General features: G+C 41.4%; 1 protein-coding gene across 1 annotated transcript in view; it reads left to right on the forward strand.

Moving 5' to 3' along the window:
* VTI1B (vesicle transport through interaction with t-SNAREs 1B) overlaps window positions 1-17441 on the forward strand; it is a 22983-nt gene continuing 5542 nt past the window's right edge. The window contains exons 1-3 of the mRNA XM_065900311.1: window positions 1-460; window positions 14662-14720; window positions 16892-17083. Of these exons, the coding sequence (XP_065756383.1) occupies window positions 346-460; window positions 14662-14720; window positions 16892-17083 (366 nt within the window). The 5' untranslated portion in view covers window positions 1-345. The remainder of the gene's footprint in view (window positions 461-14661; window positions 14721-16891; window positions 17084-17441) is intronic.

The raw sequence follows: 17441 nt of genomic DNA on the forward strand, positions 1-17441 counted from the left end.
GTCCCTTCCGCCGTGGCGCTCTTCCCAACCCCGGACTGGCTAATTCCGGGGTTCCGAGACTGCCGCTCGCGCTCCAGCGCCACCGCTCCCTCAGGAGTAGCCCGGGCAGCGCAGCCCGCCCGACTTTCCGTCAGGCTTTGCCGCCCGGCGCGCCGTCAGTGACGGCATGCAGGGGGTGGGCGTTCCGGCTCGGGAGGACCCCGCCGCGGCCCCGGAAGCGCCTTGTTCTGAGCGGCGGTGGCGGCGGTCGCCGGGATGTCTGCGCGGCTGGGCGGCTGACAGCGGAGTAGGAACGGGCCCCGTGCCCGGAATCTCGGCTGCCGCTGCTAGAGAGCGGCCTGCGCCATGGCCAACTCAGCCGCCTCCTCAGAGCATTTCGAGAAACTGCATGAGATCTTCCGCGGTCTCCATGAAGACCTACGAGGGGTGCCGGAGCGGCTCCTGGGGACGGCTGGGACAGGTGAGGCGGGGTCAGGCTGAGCCCAGGGGCACCCAGCTCCGCCAGCTCTGGGAAGAAGAGCTCCCACCCCCTTCCCAGACCCTCCCTCCCTTCTCTCCGCTTCTCATTCTCAGACACGCCCCCTAGGGCTGGCTGGGTCCTGGCGCCCAGGATCTCTCTGCCGCCCCTTAGCGTGCTCAGGGATGCACCTCGGAGTGTCATCTCCCTCTTGATCCTCCTGTAGCCTTCAGATTTTTCTCGTTTCATTTTCACTATGGCAAGAAGAGAGTAGGGGACCTAAGCCTGCGATCCGGTATTTGAGTAGAATTGGGTTTTCTTTTGTAGCTCTCTGTTTTTTTTTTTAAATATCTTTATTGGAGTATAATTGCTTTACGTTGTTGTGTTAGTTTCTGCTGTGTATTTTGTTTTATACATTTAACAGTGTTATTCTCAAAAGAGGTCCGTAGTTTTCACCAGATTGGCAGAGGATCTGTAGCACAAAAAGGGTTAAGAACCCAAGGGAATCATAACTTTTGGGGTTGGTAAATAACCAGTCGTGAGGGGGATTGGTCTTTAAAATCAGGATTGTGGTCTTTAGGAGTGGTCCCCTTATGAACTCTCTGCTTAGACTGTCTCTTGCCCCTTGATTTCAAAATTCAGAGTGCTGCAAGCTTTGCTTGGAGGAGCTAAGAGTTTTCCAGTTGAATCTGTGTAGGAAGGTCTCCTATAGTTCTTTGCCTTAAGAAAAATAGATCTTGATGGCAAAGCAGATGAGACTTTTATTGCTTTTACTTAAGTGTCAAAGCTTGAGTGTTTGCTCTGTGTGTTACCCAAGGTCATATGAATTGAATGACTCTGGTGAGAATGAAATTCATACCTTTGTTCAACATTTATTGGGAGAGGCTGCTGTGTGCCAGGCACTGTCCCTAGATGCTGGTAATATTGCACATGACAGTGAAAAGACTTACAAATCTCTGTTCTGATGGGTCGATGATAATATATAAATATTAACAGGTGGTGTTAAGGGCAATACAGGAAAATAAAGCAGGGCCAAGGAATGGGGGGGGGACTCTAATTTTAAATTGGGTGGCTGTGAAAGGCCTCTTTGAGGAGGTGGCATTTGAGCAGAGACTTGAAGTAAGGGAGTAAGCCACGCAAAAATCTGGGAGAAATGAATGTCAGGACAGAATAGTACTGCAAATGTCCTTAAGCAGAAATGAGCTTGGTATGTTCTAGGAAGAACAAGAAGGCCAGTGTGTTTGGGGTGGAATGAGCAGGGGAGATAGTTAGTGGTAGTAGATGAGGCTTTAAAGAGGTAGGCAGGGCCAGATTGCATATGGGCCCTTGTACACCAGGGTGAAAGATGTGCATCTTTTTCTAAATGTAGTGGCTTGCAGTTAAAGGATATAGAACAGGAGAGTGATGGGATCTGATTTACATGGTTGAAAAATAGACCGTTTTTTCAGCCTTGTGTTGAGTTAAATTTTGCAATGTCTATTTCTGTAAGGCTAAATAATGCCAAAGGACATTCTGTTTTGAAAATTAGAAAACTGAGTTAGTTATATTCACTTTTGTCATCTACCTAAACTTCTAATTCCTGCAAAGAGGACACTCAAAAAGGTGTGAATTTCTACCCAAGTGCAAAATACTCGAACACGAGTTGCTGGTAATGCTTTGTTCAATGAGTAAGTAAATAGAATATACACATATCCGCAGGTTATAAGAATTTCAAAAACTTTTAGTCTTCTTATTCACTACTTTATTCATACTTCTCAATAAGTATTTGTCGAATAAGTTGAATTTAATTAAGCAAACACACCAGGCCTCATCTCTGATTCCTCTTTTTTCTAGTCCTGAGACTACTTCGTAGGCTTTCCACCTATGAAGCTTTATTTTCCACCATGAATTATGAAGCACTGAATAATGTACATAACACATCCCTTGCATTTAGCTTATGCTCTGTAATTGAATTCAGTTTTTTCAATAAACATTTATTGAGAATTATGTATCAGTTAGTGTCCTGAGCCCCGAGAAGTTCCAAGAGTTCTTTCCTTAAATGGGAGCAAATTTACCACAAAGTGTGTGATGAGTCCTAAGATAGTTTTGAGACCATGACAGAAAAACCTAACATGGGCGTGGGGGAGCAAGAGGGAAGCTTCACAGAAAGGGGAACTTCTAACTGAGTGTCAAGGGTTGAACAGGAGTCTGCCTGAGAGGGGAAATGGGAAGAGGCAACAAAGGAAGAAAAAAATCAAATATTCACAACTATTACTGGAGCTTAAGATATGTGTGGGACCTAGAGGGTTGGGATAGGGAGGGTGCGAGGGAGATGCAAGAGGGAGGGGATATGGGGATACATGTATACATATAGCTGATTCACTTTGTTATACAGCAGAAACTAACACAACATTGTAAAGCAATTATACTCCAATAAAGATGTAAAAAAAAAAAGATTCTTAATAAAGAGTGGCTGCCACTTTCATTAAAAAAAAAAAAAAGGTATGTGTGGGAGAATAGTAATAGATGAGGAAAGTAAGACACAGCCAGACAGTTAAGGGACCTAAGTGTCACATTAAGACATCGAGACTTGATATGGAGAATCAGTAAAGGACTTCAAATAGCTGACTAATATGGTTAGATTTAATTTTAGAAGGAGAATGCTGGTGGCTGAGTAGAGGATGAAAGAGAGGCACAAGACCATGTTAGAAGCCTTTATGGCAGTCATCTAGGTAACATGGGAATCTAGAGAGTCCCAAATCCAAGAGGTGATTCTGGACAGAAATTAACCATACTGATTGGACATGAGGAGTGAGGGAGACAGATTCAAGAATGTCTGCATTTTCTCACTTGGTCAGTTGAGTGAATGATAATTGTAAGAAATGTAAGAGTAGAAGCAGGCTTGTTTGGGTTGTGGATGAGAACATCAAGAGTGATTACATAGAATAGAGGACGTATGTCCATTCTAGCCTGACAGATATTTCTTCTCCTACCATTAAAAATAACATTTATGAAGAAGATACATGAGTTGAAAGGCAGTGTATTGTAATATTTAACAGCAAGGATTCTAGAGCCAGACTGCCTGAGTTCATATCCTAGGTCCACCTCTTAATAGCTTGGTGACCTCGAACAACTTACTTTAACATAATGAGTTTCCCTTGCAAAATGGGAATCAGTCATTATATTTACTTCATAGGGATTTTTTGAGGATCAAGCGAGCTAATATATGTAAAGCCCTTAAAATACTGCCTAACAGTAGTAACAGCGATTAGCCATTATTCCTATTGTATGTGAAATTGGATATTTTATTTAAATAAAACATAAGAATACCAGCTCTGTATACAACTACCCTTACCTTGCACTACTTTCCCTTTTTTTCTAGAGCACGTATCTTCTAACACACTAGACACTTCACATAGTTTTTTTAATTAATTAATTTATTTATGGCTGCGTTGGGTCTTCGTTGCTGCGTGCAGGCTTTTCTCTAGTTGTGGTGCGTGGGGGCTACTCTGTTGCGGTGCGCGGGCTTCTCATTGCGGTGGCTTCTCTTTTTGCAGAGCATGGGCTCTAGGCACGCGGGCTTCAGTAGTTGTGGCACACAGGCTCAGTAGTTGTGGTGCACGGGCTTAGTTCCTCCACAGCATGTGGGATCTTCCCGGACCAGGACTGGAACCCGTGCCCCCTGCATTGGCAGGCGTATTCTTAACCACTGCGCCACCAGGGAAGCCCAGACACTTTACATATTTATGATATTTATAGTATATTATTTGTCTTCCTTTCAGTAGAACAGTGGTTTTCAAAGTATGATCCCTGAACCAACAGCATCAGCATCATCTGGAAACTTGTTAGAAATGCACATTCTTGGTTCCCACCCAAGATTTATTGAATCATTAACTGTTTTAACAGTGTATTTTAACAGCCCTCTGGGGGATTTCTGATGCCTGTCAAGTTTGAAGGCCACTGAACTAGGACATAAGCTCATCAACACATGTTGTTTCTTTCTTTCTTTTTTTTTTTAAATACATGAAGCCTCTTGATTTTTATTTGTGAGCCACCAACTCAGATATTTTTTGTTTGTTTTTGTTTAAGTTTTTTTTTTTTTTTTTTTTTGCGGTACGTGGGCCTCTCACTGTTGTGGCCTCTCCCATTGCTGGCCTCCGGACGCGCAGGCTCAGCGGCCATGGCTCACGGGCCCAGCCGCTCCACAGCATGTGGGATCTTCCCGGACCGGGACACGAACCCTTGTCCCCTGCATCGGCAGGTGGACTCTCAACCACTGTGCCACCAGGGAAGCCCCCAACTCAGATATTTTTCAAATGCTTTACGGACCAAACAGAGCAAATCTGCAGGTGAAATCTGACCTGCCAATTTAATCTTCTGTAGGTATGTTCAACAGGTACTCATTGAATGAATGCTTATGTACAAAACTAATGATTTGAAAATCAAATCATGGTTTTCTATTAATTACATTCCAATTGTAGAGACTACTTTCTCCAGAAGAAAATGTTGGCCTCAGTCCATAAAACACTGCTTAAAATTTTAACATTTACATGAGAATCATTCTTTTGTTAATGGGAAACGTAAGCAAATCTAATTCTAAAAATGACCCCTGAAGAAGTTAGTTAAATGGATCAGTTCACTCTTATAGATGCCTTCTCATATGATATTAAAAGGATCACACAGCCAGCATGTATTGGCATTCTTGTTTATTTCTTGTTACTTAAGTAACAAGAAGAAGTTTAAATGTTTAAACTGCTTAATTTGATTCTTTTCATGAAGGCATTTAAAACTGCTATCAGCCATACTGATATCTCTTTCTTTGAATTTCTATAGCACATGTTATTTCTTGTCTTTTTGATAATAGCCATTCTAACAGGTGTGAGGTGATATCTCATTGTGTCTTTGATTTGCATCTCCCTGATGATTAGTCTAGCATCTTTTCATGTACCCTTTGTCCATTGTATGTCTTCTTTGGAAAAATGTTTATTCAGATCCTCTGCTCATTTTATAATTGGATTGTTTGGGTTTTTGCTATTCAGTTGTATGGGTTCTTTATATATTGTGGATACTAGCCCCTTATCGGATATATGATTTACAAATATATTCTCCCAGTAAATAAATTTTTTTCATTTTGTTGATAGTTTCCTTTTGCTATCCAGAAGCCTTTCTTTTTTTCCAAGCAATTTATTTTCTGGTGTGTGTTTTTTGCCTTTTTTTTTTTTTAATGTAGTTGATTTACAATGTTGTGTTAATTTCTTCTGTACAGCAAAGTGACTCAGCTATACATGTATATATTCTTTTTCCTATTCTTTTCCATTATGGTTTGTCACAGGATATTGAATATAGTTCCCTGTGCTATACAGTAGGACCTTGTTGTTTATCCATCCTATATATACTCGTTTGCATCTGCTAATCCCAAACTTCCATTCCTTCTCTCCCCTACCCCCTCTCTCCCTTGGCAACCACAAGTCTGTTCTCTATATCTGTGAGTCTGTTTTTGTTTTGTTTTGGTTTTTGTTTTGTTTTGGGTTTTTTTTTTGGCTGCACCACGTGGCATATAGGATCTTAACCCTTGCTCCCTGCAGTGGAAGCACAGAATCTTAACCATTGGACCGCCAGGGAAGTCCCTGTTTTGTTTTGTTTGTTTTTTAGTTAATTTATTTTTGGCTGCATTGGGTCTTCATTGCTGTGCACAGGCTTTCTCTAGTTGCAGCGAGCTAGGGCTACTCTTCGTTGCGGTACATGGGCTTCTCATTGCAGTGGCTTCTCTTGTTGTGGAGCATGGGCTCTAGGCACATGGGCTTCAGTAGCTGTGGCTCGCAGGCTCTAGAGCACAGGCTCAGTAGTTTTGTGGCGCACGAGCTTAGTTGCTCTGTGGCATGTGGGATCTTCCTGGACCAGGGCTCGAACCAGTGTCCCCTGCATTAGCAGGAGGATTCTTAACCACTGCACCCCCAGGGAAGTCCCCCTGTTTTTGTTTTGTAGATGTGTTGATTTGTATCGTATTTTAGATTCCACATATAAGTGATATCATATGGTATTTCTCTTTCTCTTTCTGACTTACTTCATTTAGTATGATAATCTCTGGGTCCATCCATGTTGCTGCAAATGGCATTTCATTCTTTTTAATGGTTGAGTAATATTCCATATTTTATATATATATATATATATATATATATATATATATATATATTTATACACACACACCCCCCACATCCCACATCTTCTTTATCCATTCATGTGTTCATGGACATTTAGGTTGTTTCCATGTCTTGGCTGTTGTGAATAGTGCTGCTGTGAACATAGGGGTGTGTGTATCTTTTTGAATTATAGTTTTGTCTGGGTATATGCCCAGGAGTAGGATTGCTGTATCATATGGCAACTCTTTTCCATGCAGTTTTCCATAGTGGCTGCACCAATTTACATTCCCACCAACAGTGTAAGAGGGTTCCCTTTTCTCCAAACTGTCTCTAGCATTTGTTATCTGTAGACTGTTTAATGATGGCCATTCTGACTGGTGTGAGGTGTTACCTTATTGTAGCTTTGATTTGCATTTCTCTAATAATTAGTGATGTTGAGCATCTTTTCATGTGCCTACTGGCCATCTGTGTATGTCTTCTTTGGAGAAATGTTTATTTAGGTCTTCTGCCCATTTTTTATTGGGTTGTTTGGGTTTTTTTTTTTTTTTGCGGTACGCGGGCCTCTCACTGTTGTGGCCTCTCCCGTTGCGGAGCACAGGCTCCGGACACGCAGGCTCAGCGGCCATGGCTCACAGACCCAGCCACTCCGCGGCATGTGGGATCTTCCCGGACTGGGGCACGAACCCACGTCCCCTGCATCGGCAGGCGGACTCCCAACCACTGGCCACCAGGGAAGCCCTGCCCTGGGTTGTTTGTTTTTTTGTCGTTGAATTGTATGAACTGTTTGCATATTTTGGAAATTCAGCCTTTGTTGGTTGCATCGTTTGCAAATATTTTCTCCCATTCCGTGGGTTGTCTTTTCGATTTGTTTATGGTTCCCTTTGTTGTGCAAAAGTTTGTAAGCTTGATTAGGTTCAATTTGTTTATTTTTGTTTTTATTTCTATTGCCTTGGGAGACTGACCTAAGAAAACATTGGTATAATTTATGCCAGAGCATGTTTTGCCTAGGATCTCTCAGAAGCTTTTAGTTTGATGTAGCCCTGCTAGTTTATTTTTGCTTTTGTTGCTTTTACTTTTCGTGCCAAATCCAAAATATCATTGTGAACATTCAAGTCTTTAATCCTTTTTGAGTTAATTTTTGTATATAGTGTAAAGATAGTGGCCCAGTTTCATTCTTTTGCATGTGACTGTCAAATGTTTCCCAACACCATTTATTGGAGAGACTGTCCTTTTCTGTGAGGGAACAGGAAACAAATATTTCTCTCTCTCCTGACACAGAGCTTCTAAAACCCTTGTAATTTCTGGGAGCATCTTTTATTCAGTGAGGCTGCTCTGGGTGGGCTCCTAGGTGGCTTCTGGATGGGAGCTGGTTACCAGAAAGACCAACCCATGATTAGAAGCTTGGATTTTCAGTCCTGCTCCACACTTCTCTGGAGACGGGAAAGGGGCTTCAAATGGAATTAATAATTAACCATGTCTATGTGAGGAAGCCTCCATAAAATTTCAGTAGTATGGGGCTCAGAGAGCTTCCAGGTGGTTGAACATATCCACACTGGGAGGGTGGTGCACCTCAACTCTGCGGGGACAGGAGGTCCTGCGGGACAGAACAGGAGGGGAAAGAGACCCTCCAAGACCTTGCCCTATGTCTCTCTTCATCTGACTTTTCATCTGTATCCTTTATCATATCCTTTAATAAACTGGTAAACCTAAGTAAGTGTTTCTCTGAGTTTTGTGAGCCTCTCTACCATATTAATTGAATCTGAGGAGGGGGTCATAGGAACCTCCAGTTTGTAACCAAATTGGACAGAAGTTGTGGGTAACCTGAGGACCTACTACTTGCAATTGGCATCTGAGGTGGTGGTGGGGCCAGTCTTGTGGGACTGAGCCCTGAACCTCTGGGATCTGATACTGTCTCTGGGTAGATAGCGTCAGAATTGAGTCAAATTGCAGGACACCCAGCTGGTGTCTCAGAGAATTGCTGCTGTGGGGAAAAAACCCATACATTCGGTGACCAAAAGTGAAGTGTTCTTTGTGAGTAGTAAAGGAGACACACGGGAAACAAACAACAGGAGGAAGGACTAAGTTTTTTCCTATACAGGAGAGAAAGATAGGAGGGAGAAAGACTGGGTTTTTCCTAATACATTTCCCCATTGTATATTCTGGGCTCCTTTGTTGTAAGTGAATTGACCATATATGTGTGGACTTACTTCTGGGCTCTCTTTTCCATTCCATTGAGCTTTGAATCTGTTTTTATGCCAGTACCATACTGTTTTCATTATTATAGCTTTGTAATATACAGTTGATCCTGGGTGCCAGCCCTCTGCGCAGCTGAAAATCTGAGTGTAACTTGTTGGCCCTCCTATCCAAGTTTCCTCATTATCTGCAGATTCAGCCAACCACAGGTTATGTGGTACTGTAGTATTTACTATTGAAAAAAATCTGTGTATAAGTGGACCCACCCAGTTCAAATCCTTGTTGTTCAAGGGTCAGCTGCAGTTTGAAATCAGAAAGCATGATGCCTCCAGCTTTGTTGTTCTTTTTCAAGATTGCTTTGGCTAATTGGGGTCTTTTGTGGTTACCTAAAAATTTTTGGATTGTTTGTTCTATTTCTATAGAAAATGCCATTCAGTTTGCTATTATTTTGTTGAGGATTTTTGCATCTGTGTTCACCAGGGATATTGGCCTATAATATTTTTGTGGTGTTCTTCGCTGGTTTTGGTATCAGTGTAGTGCTGGCCTCTTAAAAAACTTTGGAAGTGTTCCCTCTTCTATCATAAGCTCTATATTTTGTCTGTTTGGTAAATTATGTATCCTAAGCACCTAGAGCAGTGCCTAGTACATACTAGGTGCTCTATAAATATTTGTTGAATGATTGTATAAATACTGTGAATTGTTGGGAAGAAAATAGTAATAATATATGATTGGGTATAAAAACTCAGTGTGATTTTATTTCTATTCTGCCATGTTTTCCACAGTTTCACCACTTTTAAACTCTATCTGTATATCTATATATCTATATATACCTATTTAAAAAAAGGATAGGATAACAGACACAATGTGTCCTACTTTAGGAATTTTGTATGACAATGACAATCCATTAGCATATATGATAATTATTAATCCATTTAATATTACATTAAGCACCTACAACCATAATTTCTAGTCTTAGCTTCGCAGCATATGAAGATGTCTCTCCAGATACCTCAGACTGCTATAAATTCTTATCCAATTAATAGAGTAAGTACCTATAGTCAGGACTTTTAGTTTTAGTTTTGTAGCACCTGAAGGCACATTATTTTTTTTTGAAGGCACATTATTATTGAACGTTATAAAATTATTGAAAGTTTTTCATTTTAATTCACTTAAATCTCAGTATCTATACGTGAGACTCCATTATTTTAGAAACCAGAAAAAATAATAACTATGAAGGATCATATGTAGCAGGTTGGTAAACACAATTACTCACTAACTGCAGAATTTTAATTTTTCCAACACTCTTCATATTCTTTGGTGAATTTTGTTTTTGCTCAGTTTTTCCTACCTAGGGATTTACTTTTAAAAAACAGTGGTAGTTACTATTTATTGAACCCTTAATATGCCTGGCATTTGTTATGTGTTTGTTATGTGTATTGTCTCTTTTAACTCTTTCAGACAACTGTACGAGGTCAGTACCGTTATATTTCTTATTTATAGTTGAGGAAACAGGCTTAGAAAGGATCAGGTAACCATGTGGTCTACAAAGAGGATGTAGGTCCTAGAAATGCCACAATGGGGCGCCAAAAACATTAATCACAGATTTTAAAGATCCTGGTGAAACTGAAGTTATTTCCACAGTTCTGATGGACCAAGGTTAGTCATTCTTGGGCTGGCAATTCAAATAGCCAGAAAGAAAGAGAGGCTGCCACCTTGGTCGAACATAAGGTAGGTTTCCTCTAGCACTTTCAGAGCTGGGTGTTTCCATTTTATTCCATGTCCGGGGCATTGTGCGGCCATCCACCCAGTTTACCAAACATTCAGCTTCAGAGTGAGTCAGTCACAGGTGAGGGGTTTGGGAAGGCATGTGGGGTAGGGGATAGTGTTATTTGGAGTAGCTCACTCTTGTTTCTGGTGTCTGTTCTACCCAGTATCAGTCCTGTTGTTTTGTAGTTGATTGTAGTGTTAATTCTAACTCCATAAAAAATTAAGAGGTTAAGAGGTTTGAACATATTATACCTGTATACCTGGGAGCACAAAAATGCCCCTCAATACTATAGTGTACAGAAGCACTGGGTTGGGAGTCAGGAGACTTGCATTCTGGAACTAGTGTTGCTACACATCTACTCCTTCTGTGGCCTTGGGGAAGACAGTTTCTGCAGGCTCTAATTTCCTCAACTGCTAAATGAGAAGGTTAGACTAGATGATCTCTGAGGTCCATCTCAGCTCTTATATTCATTGATTTCACAATTCTGAGTCTAAAGCATAAAGGAACAGCTATTGATACCTCTCAGTTGGGTAGGGGTTTAATCTCTTGAACCTTTAAAAGTATATAAGTTGTAGAGCACTCCTAGTAGAACGCATGCCTTATGAAATCAGATAGAGAGCAGAGTATTCCAAAAAGACTGAGAATAACAGAATCATGCAGGGAAGTTAGTGAAAGGATCAAGATTCTGTGTGCTGCCTCCTTCCCCTCCCCCAGTCTTATTTATGTAGCTACTTTCTTTGAGTCATTCTTAGGAATGCAGATTTTCATGTCTTTTAACAAAGAAAGAATAATGGAGGAGAATTTATGACTAATAGAGATGTAGAAAAATCTAGGACGGGAATGCACTTAGAGAATACTGTCATCTTGGATCAGAAGTGAGTGTGCTGGAGTTTGGAGATGTGCCTATTCAGAGGAGTGACGACACTCAACACTTCAGTGAATGCTTGTTACAAAATAATATGATAGCTCTCCATGGAAGTGGCCATTCTTGATTCAGATATTATTTCACTGCTGATAGCTGAAAACGCAGACTACTCAAGGATAATAACAGCTGCTTTGGCACTTATTTCAGTTACATCATGGTTAGTCAAGATGTAGGCCATTTGCCAGGGCTGAACTTTCTCCTATTTTTTTTTTCTTTTAAACAAAAAACCCTGGGTTTTGGGCTTCCCTGGTGGCGCAGTGGTTGAGGGTCCACCTGCCGATGCAGGGGACACAGGTTCGTGCCCCGGTCCGGGAAGATCCCATGTGCTACGGAGCGGCTGGGCCTGTGAGCCATGGCCGCTGAGCCTGTGCATCCGGAGCCTGTGCGCCGCAAGGGGAGGGGCCACAGCAGTGAGAGGCCCGCATACCGCAAAAACAAAACAAAACAAAACAAAAACCCTGGGTTTTGTGAGTGGTGTGTAGTGAGAAATAGTTTACCTGGAGTACCTATTTAGGGAATGTCACATGACAACGAAGGCAGCTTAGTAAAGGGTGCATTGTTGTTTGCTCTTGTAGGCAATAGCAGTGTCTAAGGAGTACCCTACCAGGTTTAGAGTTCTAGAAGCTATGGGATGTATAAAAGAAAAAGTAAATTTCTCTACTCAGAAGGATCTTGATCTCACGTTGAGAATATAGAATATACACAAGCAAAATGATTTATGATCAGTTGAAAAGCAGTGGACAGCTGACATGCTAGATGCTGTTGTGATTAACAAAATGTAAATCCATATAAAGCATTACAGTGGTGTTACATCGTACATGGTATTTGGCTTTAAAGTCAAGATGTGAGATGAAAATCAGGGTAAACAGAATTATCCAAGAAAATCTTAGGACAGCATGTCGAGTACCCATGTGCCATCCCTTTGTAAGCGCAACTCAGCTGTTTTTTTGGCATTGGAAAAGATTGCTCTTTCTTCAGTTGATGGAAGTGCTGGCTTGTATTTAGAAATCACATTGAGCTTTTTAAAAGACCGTGTCCTGGGCTTCCCTGGTGGCGCAGTCTTTGAGAATCTGCCTGCTGATGCAGGGGACACGGGTTCGTGCCCCGGTCTGGGAAGATCCCACATGCTGCGGAGCGGCTGGGCCCGTGAGCCATGGCCGCTAAGCCTGTGTGTCTGGAGCCTGTGCTCCGCAATGGGAGAGGCCACAACAGTGAGAGGCCCGCGTACCGCCAAAAAAAAAAAAAAAAAAGACCGTGTCCTTATACGTGCTACAGTATGGATGAACCTTGAAGACATTATGGTAAGTGAAATTGTAAGATTCCTCTTATATGAAGTGCCTAGAGTAGTCAGATTCATAGACACAGAAAGTAGAATGGTGGTTACCAGAGTCCAGGGAGAGGGGAAATGGGGAGTTAGTGTTTAATGGGTATGGAGTTTCAGTCTGGGATGATGAAAAGGTTCTAGAGGTGGATAATGGTGATGGTTGCACGACATTGTGGATGTACTTAATGCCCTTTAACTGTATACTTAAAAACAGTCAAAATGGTAAATTTTATGTTATGTATATATTTTACCACAATTAAAGAAAACTATATCCCCAGATTGTGAACATAATTCCAAAAGATGAGTTCAAAAAATATTGTAGCAATGATAACTTTGTGGTAATAAGTAGATTATGTATAGATTTCCAGGGAGAAGATTCATTAGGATGTATACATTAAAAAAAACAAAAACTCCTCATAAATAGGACTAATTTTTGCTTGTTAGATATGCTTATTAGGGCTTCCCTGGTGGCGCAGTGGTAAAGAATCTTCCTGCCAATGTAGAGGACACGGGTTTGAGCCCTGGTCTGGGAAGATCCCACATGCCATGGAGCAACTAAGCCTGTGTGCCACAACTACTGAGCCCGCGTGCCTAGAGCCCGTGCTCCGCAACAAGAGAAGGCACCGTGATGAGAAGCCCGCGCACCGAAGAGTAGCCCCCACTCGCCCCAACTAGAGAAAAGCCCGCATGCTGCAACGAAGACCCAATGCAGCCAAAAAAAAATTAAAAAAAAAAAAAAAAAAAAGCTATGCCTGTTAGGTATGATCTACCTCCTCATTTTATAACCAAGGAAGGAGGTTAGGTCCCAAAGAGATGAAGAGAATTATCCAAGCTTACATGTTGAGTCAGACCCAAAGCTAGAACCAGAACCTAAGCCCCTTTACTCACCAGCACTTCCCCCATACAGATGTTTACCAGGTGACAGCATGCCAGTACTCCCTTCATCATTTTTGCTGTGTCCAAGCACCATTTTTACTATAATTAATCATTTTGTTTATATATTTCATGTAAAATGCATTTATTTAATACATAAAGTTACTTTAAAAGGAAATTTTATATCACTACCTTAAATGGAAAATCTATAGAACCTATCTAAATGATCAGAAAAAATACAGTGAAGGCAAAACAGTGCTGTTTTAGTTAGATGTTATTGCTTTGAAGCTAAAGCCTGTTCTGTTTTTGTTAAAAGGGGAGATGAGTAATTTTTAGGTGTTAAAGACATACTAGCACTAAAATGATATGATGCAAAGTACTGAACAAGGAGTGACTTTCCCTGTGTGAGTCAGTGGTATTTTACGTCATTTCCCATACCACTGCCAGTGGGTGTGGCTAAGAAACTTGTGCTGTATACCATGCAGTCTCTCCAGCGAGCAGAGTAGGTGGGTTTTGAATTTGTTTTGCAGAACAGCAGTGGATAAGGGTTAACATAGAGATGTGATTTACAGTGGGAGTGAAAATGGGGACAAAGATTTCAGAGAACTAGTATTGTTAAACATTCTTATTGATGAAAGTGTGCCTGGTTCCTGTTAGGATGGGTGAAAAAAGACTGACAATGATTGATTTAGACCTGTTGTCTTTCCTAGTAGGGATGCTGTTGGTCTTTGGGGCCAGATCATTGTTATGCAGGACTGTCCGTAGCATAGATATTCTTGTTCCCTGGACACTTAATGCCAATGGTAATACCGTCCCTCTCCCTTCCCCCCAGTTACTGTGATAACTAGTTCCCCTATGTTTCTAAATGTCTTTTAGGGGTGATTAAGTACTATAGTAGTACCCGCAGGAAAGGAATGTGGAGTTTATTCTAAGCAGAGGGTATAGCCTCTAGGAATGTTTGGAAGCAGGACTGAGCATTGAAAACTTGTCTGTCTTTTCCAGAAGAGAAGAAGAAGTTGATCAGAGATTTTGATGAAAAGCAACAGGAAGCAAATGAAACGGTGAGAACAAGGAACAAGTCCTTATATCTTCTTCCTGTTTGTTGGTCTTTTCCAGAAGTAATGCTTGTGACCTGATCACAGATTAACTCTTCCTGTCCATTGATCTTGCTTTTGATTATTTCTTACCGAATGAGGCCAGTTGATGGGGCTGGGTGTTGAGGGGCAAACACAAATGGGTAAAGCTTGGAGACTCTCCTGAAATGAGTCTTTGATAATACATTGCTGCTGTAAGAAGGACATTCTCATACTTCTACCTGGGTGGTCTTTTAAAATCTCATTTTAAAAGCTGGCCATTGAGGTCAGTTATTCTCCTTTGTTAAACTTACTGTCACACAAAATGGAGCTCAGAGGTGGTTCTAGCCATGTTCCCTTCTGGTTTTGGGGGGGTTTTTTTGTTTGGTTTTTTTTTTTTTTTTTTTGGAGAGTGTTGAATTTTGCATATATGCCAGTGTGGTTTTTATTTTATTATTTATTTATTTATTTATTTATTTAAATTTATTTATTTATTTTTGGGGCTGCACTGGGTCTTAGTTTCAGCACGCAGGATCTTTCGTTGCAGTGGGCAGGCTTCTCTCTAGTTGTGGCGTGTGGGTTTTTTTCTCTCTCTAGTAATGGCCTCTGTAGTTGTGGTGCGTGGGCTCTGTAGTTTACAGCACGTGGGCTTTCTAGTTGAGGCATGCGAGCTCAGTAGTTGTAGCTCGTGGGCTTAGTTGCCCAGCAGCATGTGGGATCTTAGTTCCCTGACCAGGGATCGAACCTGCGTCTCCTGCATTGGAAGATGGATTCTTTACCACACTGGACCACCAGGGAAGTCCCTATTCCCTTCTGTTTTAAAAGACAGGAGGATTTGGTACCTTGGGCAAGGCATGCATGGACAGGATGAGTTCCCAGTCAGGACCCAGAGCTTGTCAGATGTTGGTCCAGGTTGCTGAGCAGTTTAAGAACTGCTTCTCTCTTAATCTGTGCCTTTTCTTTAACAACAACAAAAAACAAAGAAACAAAAAGCAAGTTTTGCTCTCACCTTTTAGAAGTAAGGGTCCTCTGTCCTCCATATCATTGTGCTCTGGCTTCAGCAAAACCTTTTAGGAGGCTGGAGCTAAAATCCAGGTCCCTGGTAGTACTCCAAAGAAATAGTTGCCCCTAGTATTTGCTACTCCAGAGTAGACTGAAAAATTCTTTTTAAGCCAGAGAACTTCTTTATTGCTTGTTGAAGAACAACTTCCTTATCTCAATGCAGTTCTGAGAAGGTAAGCTTATCTGCATCCTTTTCTCTATTCTGCATCTATTTTAAGAAGGATCAGCCTACCAGACTGTGGAAACTATCTCCTTCATAATGGGAGTACCAGAAACTTTTCTAATACCTGTGTACAGCTGGGCATATCCATGATACCTGTTACAGAGCCAGTCTTCTTTTTCACTTAACATCTTGGTAGCATTTCAAAAACCGTTTAATTAATACCAATTTATTTGTTTGGTGCTTAGATACTTTCTTTCCCTGAACTTAAAAAAATTAACCAGTCCTACTCTGGCCATCCCAGACAGACGGCTTCATGTAAATTGGGTCTAGGTGTTACAGTTTACTTATCCCAGAAAAATGGGAATGATTTGGACCCCTGGTTATTCTGACATGGAGACAAACAGTTGATTTTCAGAAGGAGGAGGAAGGGAAGAACCTTGATGCCATACCCCTAGCATTTTTAGTACAGTAGATCTCAGAGTGCTTCATGAAAGCACTTGAACCATAACAGGCTAAGAACTTGGTATACTGAAAAGAGAGTTTGAAGATTTTTGAATCCTGACTTCTCTTGTTATGTAATCTTGAGCAGGTTTCATCAAGTCTTATATATGAAGTAGAAGTAGTATTTCCTACCTTATTGATCTGTTGTGAGGAATAAATGAGAGAATGCATGTAAAAAATGTTTAATAAGCTATAAGGTACTTGTTAGTTTTCTCACTCATTCATCACATACTTTTTGAAGGCCTGCTAGGCACTGTGCCAGGCACTAAGAGTAATGAAGTGAACGTGTCACATGTGGTTCCTGCCCTCCTGGACCACATGGTTGAGTATTTATTTACGGTGGTCTGTGGTTTGATTAGTCCAAACTAGACATATTACCCATATGAGAGAGAACAGAAGCAGGCCATCTACTCACTACTTCCTGCCTTCCTAGCTGGCAGAGATGGAAGAGGAGCTACGTTATGCCCCCCTATCTTTTCGTAACCCTATGATGTCTAAGCTTCGAACCTACCGGAAGGACCTTGCCAAACTCCATCGGGAAGTGAGAAGCACACCTTTGACAGCCACTCCTGGGGGTGGAGGAGACATGAAGTATGGTACATACGCTGTAGAGAAGGAGCACATGGTAAGCTTCCCTTGCTGGTCTGTGGCGCAATGATTAACCGTACTGTAGAGTACAGTTCATGTTATCAGTGCATACTTGACTTTTTCCCACTTTATCCTCTTTCTTGCATCCAATTCCCCTTCTCCCCTTGGGTGCCCACCTCTACTGAATTTAATGCAGATCATTCCAAACAATTTGCTTGTTTAGATTTCTTTGTATCCTTTATGTATAAAACAGTGCTTGGTGTGTAGTGGTGATATACAAGTGTTACCTATTCATATTACATCTGGACTCTGTAGTCTGACTCATTGATCCAGTTTCTTTCTCACATATGCCCCCAAAGTTCAGTTAGGCTTTTAATTTATCAGAGTATTGTTAC

Source organism: Phocoena phocoena, chromosome 2, assembly GCF_963924675.1.
Source record: "Phocoena phocoena chromosome 2, mPhoPho1.1, whole genome shotgun sequence".
In the NCBI taxonomy this organism is placed as follows: domain Eukaryota; kingdom Metazoa; phylum Chordata; class Mammalia; order Artiodactyla; family Phocoenidae; genus Phocoena; species Phocoena phocoena.